We start from the raw sequence: 6,345 nt of genomic DNA on the forward strand, positions 1-6,345 counted from the left end.
GAGACATTAGAGAAGAAGGGCTTTCGAAAGCCACCTGAAACATTTTCACACACCTGTATTGAGGATCTACTTTGGGTTCGGCACCCTACTAGGTCCTGAGGATACAGAGATATTCTAGATGTCTTTATGCATAGTCCAGAAAACAGCTTTTAAGTGGCACAATTGGCACACAGACCCCGTGATTCAAATTATAATATGTTTTTCAGAATAACAGTTATTATAATAATATCTTACATTTATTGAGCCCTCACTAGTGCCAGGCTAGGGTTACAATACTTTGCATATATTATTTCATTTAATCCTCACCATAACTCTTTTGAGACAGATGGTGTTATTATTTATGCCAGTTTTACAGTTAAGAAAAGCTGAGGCCCAGAGGGGTTAAGTAACTTGCCTAAGATCACATAGTTAAAAAATTGCAAACCTAGGCAGTCTGGCTCCAGAGCCTGCCTTCTTGGCTACTACTTGTCAGCCTTTCTGATGGTTTCTCTACCTCAACTTCCCATAGTTTACATCCAGAAGGAGCCTAGAGTCAGGCCAGCAGTTCAAGGACTTTGGGGATAAGAAATACTTGGACAAGGACTGAGCAGTAAGGGAGTTTCAGGAATTTAGGGAAGAAGTGGTTATCAGCCCTGAAGGGAAGACTAAAAGTCTTTGGCACTGCTAGACTGTGAGCGTGGCCAGAGATCAACAAGCGGGGAAATTGAGCCATGTAATAAAATGGCCAAGAAAACAGAATTTGGAGTCAGATACACCTCATTTTGTATTCAACCTCCACCACGTGTGTTTGTGTGACCTGGGCCAGGCTCCTTAACTTCCTGAGCCTCCTTCCTTCATCTATAAACTGGGGATACTAATTTTTACCTTTAGGGTTGCTGTGACATCAAATAAGACAATGACTACAAAGTTCCAGACCACCTAATAAGGGCATAAGTAGTAGTAGCCATCATGGTTATCATCTTCAACACCTTATCATCACCACCTCCCAGGTTGAATGAGGCGGCAAGGTGAAGAGCGCTGAACTAGACTTGGATCTGGAGACCCAAGATCTGGTCCTAGGTTGCTGCCACTGAGCTGTATATTCTGGAGTTAGTCAGTGGGCCCCAGTAGATCTGTCCCTCATCTTTTAACAACAACAACAAAAAAAGTTGGGAGGATAGTACTATGTCTGTCATACCTTCTTCACAGCAACTGATTGAGTCACAGCAAGGTAACTTGTGTGAAAATGCTTTGCAATCTATAGAGCATGTGTTGGGGTTCCCCAAGACAACTCTCAGGTTGATGACTCACTAGGATAGTTCACAGGACTCAGCATGATCATGCTCATGATTATGATTTATTACCGCAAAAAGATACCAAACAATGTCAGGTAAGGGAGCAGGAGCAGAGGACAAAGTCTGGAAAAAATTAGCTGCAAGTTTCCGAGAGTACTCTCTCAGTGGTGTCACACAGGAAGTGCCTAATTCTTCCAGCAACAAATTGCAGCAACAGGTGCAAAATGTTGTCTACCAGGGAATCTTATTAGAGACTCAATGTCCAGGTTTACTGGGGGCTGGTCACGTAGGCAGCCTCTGCCTAGCACATACCATAATATCAGACTCCCAGAAAGAAAGCAGGTGTTCAGCATAAATGATATTGTTTGTACAAACAGTTTAGGCCCAGTAAGCCATTCTTATGAGAAAATGGTGGGAACTCTCCCAAAGTCTAACTTCCCAGATGTCAGCCAAGGGCCACCCTTACAAGCAAGAACAGCAGTCTCAGGCCTGCTACGTTAACTCCTTTTCGCACAGAGTAGAATCTAAAGAAAAGGTTTGTATTAGCATCTACCCAGAAGGAAAAAGGGAGATAATAATAAAAACATCAGTTCATGCTTACTATTTGTCATTGTGTGCCAGGTCCATTTGTCCATACTTTATATGTATATTACCTTATGTAACATTTTACCTATACAGCAACTCAGTAATGGAGGTATTGTTATCATCATTGTCATCATTATCACTATGTTGTATATGAGGAAACTGAAGCCTAAAAGAGACTAAGTAACTTGCCCAGCTGACTAGCTGTAAGACTAGGACATAGTAGGAGCAGGACATGGACCCAGTAGTCCATATTCATAACCACACTGTACTACACTAGACTGCACATACTATAGGCTTAGTGCTGCATATGTGTTATTTCATTAAGGATCACAGTAATTCTAGCTGAGTGTTGTTATTAGACTAATTTTGCATCAAAAAACCTGTGGCTCAAGAATGTTAACTAATGTATGTCACATCACAGAATCAGAGAAGTGATAGCTTCAGGAGTGGGTGTTGGTCTTTCCGCAGCTCCCCATTCCTGACTGGGGCTTTGTCTGAGCCTTTGGCAGAGGTGGTCAAGGTGCAAATGTTTCATTCCGGGAGCTTGGACCAAGAAACCCTCTCCAAATTCCATCTTTGGGAGACAGTGTTAATGAAAGAAGGGACTGTGTTGCAAGTAATTATACTTTTCCTGCTGTGTTTAAGAGCTCTAGATGCTGTCTTCAGCTCTTTCTTGTTGTCATGGCAGCAGATGTGACATTTCTTTGATGGGCAAAGAAAGAAGAAGAAAACCACACTTGGTCCTCAGTGTGGAAAAATCTAAAATAGAACAGATTTTTAGAAAAATCTGTTCCCCAGATCTTGCTAGTTTTGCATACATAGTAGTTATACTCTAAGGAAATTCTTAGAATGAAATCAAAGGGGAATACACAGACAGGTAGTGAAATCTGCTTCTCTGGGAAAGTCATATGCTGTATGTGTGTGGTGGTGATTTTTGAAAATGGGATATACAGCAGGATGTGTACAATACAGGAGTGGTGGCAAATGTTCACCTTTTAAAGATGACAGCTAGTTTCTAAGGTCTTGTTCATCATTTTGATTCTGATTCCTCCTCCTTCATGCTGCCACTCATACATATTACAGTGCATTGGCCTTAACAAATGCTTAGCAAATGCTTTTTAGTGAGGGCAGCATGATACAGAAAGCAAGAATTGTAATTCAGAGATAAGTGCCATGATGAGGTAAGCGCGGCATTATATGGAAGCAGAAAGATTTGTTGTGCTGTTTATATGACTTTTATCTAGCCATACCCATACATATGCATACATTTTTTAATTTACTGCATTTTATGCATGTATTCAGGTGATTGCATTAACCTCTTCATCCAGTTGCAGTGGTGGTCCAATATTTCATTGAGTAGAGGGATCACCTACTCAATGGGGGGACATTTGTTACTGTTTTTCCCATTACGAAAGAAACAGTTCTACAGGCTGATACATCTGAGATGATTTGTTTACAGTACAAAATGCTTCATTTAGAAGGATAGCCATGTTTCTCTTTATTATTTTACTTTTTTAGTAATTTTAAAAATTTGATTGTAATACGAGGGGAAAAAATCTCAATTAGGTAGTAAACTGCCTTTCTCATCTTCTATTATCACCTTCTAACATCTGATGGTCTCCAAGAAAAGAAGCAGATCTGTTTTGAAGATCTATAGGCTGCCCCTGTAACCTCCAAGAAGAAGCAAGAGCTGACTTTAGTGTGTTGCCCAAGCAGTGAGAGTGTGGACTGTGATCCAGGGAATCATCCCTGGAGTTGATACCACGTGATGATGGGTTCTCAGAGCAAGAGTGAACATTTGAAACCACAACTCCTAAATCTGTGCTGACAGAGATTCCTAACAGTGTCCTCTTTTGTCCTTTCCTCCAGAGCCATGTTTGACTACGACAAGAGCAAGGACAGTGGGCTTCCAAGTCAAGGACTTAGTTTTAAATATGGAGATATTCTCCACGTTATCAATGCCTCTGATGATGAGTGGTGGCAAGCCAGGAGAGTCATGCTGGAGGGAGACAGTGAGGAGATGGGGGTCATCCCCAGCAAACGGAGGTAAGAATGCCTTTTGTAGCAGAATATTTGCTTTTCAGCTATCCAGGGAGTGGAGATGAGGGAAGAAGAAGGTGGGAGAAATTGTTCACAAAATTAAATTTATTTAAATGGGATAGTCAATCTGCAGGAAAATTGTCAGTGGTGACAGGTGACATGAATTAAAAATCCTCTTTCTCCTATATTAGGGTTTTACCAAAATTGGTGACTGTGACAAGAAATAAAGGAAGAAAGAGAATCAGCTTACACTGTGTTCCTAAAACTTTTACCAGCGTGTGCATGTGCAAACTTGTGCCTATCAGCTTATATGCTGACTTACAAATTCAGCCCATTTATTTCCAGAGTTTCAACATTTACCAATGAATTTTATAGCAAGGTCAAGTTGAAGGCAAATGAAGTAGGCAATTTACTAGGCTAAGGTCCTTGCTATGTAATATCTCCAAATATTGGTGGAAAAAAAATGGAAAACCTTCATCTCAAATTCAGATGCTTGGGATATGAGCTGTCAAACATCTGGTGAGGTCTAAGTACTGACTGGGTTTGCAATTTTTTTTTTCTTTTTTTTTACTGTTTTCTTTACTCTTGTTCCCCACCTCACAACTTTCAATAGCTACCCAGATATTTAGTTCTGTGTAAGTGTTTCCTAAATCAAGAGTATCATGCTTTCTCTTCCAAGCGTTTCTTCAGCTCTGCTTTTGAAAAGCAGAAATGTGCTTCAGAACAGCCAAGTCCTTAATCTGTCCCAGCGGATCCATCACCAGACAGGAACTTTCCTTCTCACAAATGTCCCTTTGGCACCAAGATGTCCAAGAAACAGAAATTGGCTCTATCCCAGAGACTAGATATAGTACAAAATCAGTCAGGAATGATGCTTAATAAAAGCAGGCACTAACTTTTCTCAAGCTGCAGATTTCTCAAAGGGCTTTGATCCTCATCTCCAAACACCCAAAATGCCTCTGTAAAATATTCCCAGTGAAGCTGGGTCTTTAAGTGCTACTACACATCAAGTGATTGGGCTAGTACAAACCACAGTGGGAAGATGGGACTTAAACCTCAGAATAACTCTGTGGGATATTTGTGCGCCCGAGACAGCTGATATTTTCTTCTCTCTGCCTGTGGTCGTACAGCCTGGGGAAGAATGGGACATGGAAAAATAGGGCTCAGTGGTCCTCAGCTGTTCTCTTACCTTTAGCCAGGAGGAGTCACAGTGAAGGAGCTGAAATTCCAGGGAACCTCTCCCTCCCCTATGCCAGTGCCTATAGCTCTCCCACCAGCAGAATTCTCTGGGTTTCTTTAAGCCTCTTGGCTCCTGGATAATTGCTTGACATTGCTTTGCCAGGGCATTCTGACTGTAGAATGGCTGTGTGTGTTTTCCGAAAGGTTATATGTTTAAACATTGACTCAGCACTGGCTTGTTTATATTCTGGGTCTCTCCATTTCCATTTACTTCAAATAAAAGAAAGTCAAGACAAAGTGCCTTTTGGTTTGCTTTGATTTAATTATTTTGAGCTGTCTGAAGAGCTGTTCTCTAGAAGAAGGAGCCATCTTGTTGAATTATGGCCCCAAAGATAGTAATGAGGTGGATGAAGGAAAGCTATGTGGGAATAGATGTCAACTCATTTTAAAGAAATCCTTTCATTAGTTGGAGCTGCCTAAAGATGGCATGGACTATCTGGGAAGATAGAAAAGGAATTCAAACTTTGGATACAGGAGTTGAACTATACAATTTTCTGGTTCTTTCCAGCCCTGAGGTTCTATGATTCTAACCAATCTTATCAAGTCATTTGTTTGTTCAATTCGCGCATCATTTTTCTCCAGAAGAACATTCTCAATGCTATTCCTCCTGAAATAATTTTCCACCTGCTGGTAATCATTCTTGAATTAGCTATTTCTCTCTTATTTTGGAAGAGAACCATCTTAACAACCAGAGTATAGCTGACCTGGAAAATAAGTTTAATTAGTGACTGCAATGTTGATGTTTATTTACATTCTACTTTTTAGGAAGGGTACAGTAGCTCCACCTCATATATATAATATATATTTATATAATTTATAGCTGTAAATAAATTTCTGCCAAATTTTCTTTTTAGGATTTTAATTATTTTCAAAATAGTTACTTTTATTGCTTTAAGTATTTGTAAAAGTAATACCTTTTATTGTAGAAAGGTGGGAACATCTAGAAAAACATAAAGAAAATAAAAATCACTTATAATTCTACCCCACAAAGAGTACTCATGTACTTATTGTAATGCAATTTAAAACCTACATTTATTAGGTTGATGTTATTTTTCAATCATTAATTTCTTTCTAGCCTGTTTCCTGAGTATAATTTACCTAGTAGCACTCATCTGGAAATTTTTTAAATCTCATAATGGATAATATCAGTGTTTGACTTTATGCCATTTACAAAAGTGTTTCTCTATTGATAATGTCATTTAATCAT

At 39.6% G+C, this 6,345-nt stretch overlaps 1 protein-coding gene across 1 annotated transcript in view; it reads left to right on the forward strand.

Annotated features, from left to right (window-relative positions):
• Positions 1-3,722: 3,722 nt before the first annotated feature.
• The window catches only part of LOC108512472 (disks large homolog 2-like), an 84,382-nt gene continuing 81,759 nt past the window's right edge, over positions 3,723-6,345 (forward strand). Inside the window, exon 1 of the mRNA XM_017847749.1 lies at positions 3,723-3,905. Coding sequence (XP_017703238.1) covers positions 3,733-3,905 — 173 coding nt within the window. The 5' untranslated portion in view covers positions 3,723-3,732. The remainder of the gene's footprint in view (positions 3,906-6,345) is intronic.

This window comes from Rhinopithecus bieti, unplaced genomic scaffold, assembly GCF_001698545.2.
Source record: "Rhinopithecus bieti isolate Rb0 unplaced genomic scaffold, ASM169854v2 scaffold_30849, whole genome shotgun sequence".
Lineage (NCBI taxonomy): Eukaryota > Metazoa > Chordata > Mammalia > Primates > Cercopithecidae > Rhinopithecus > Rhinopithecus bieti.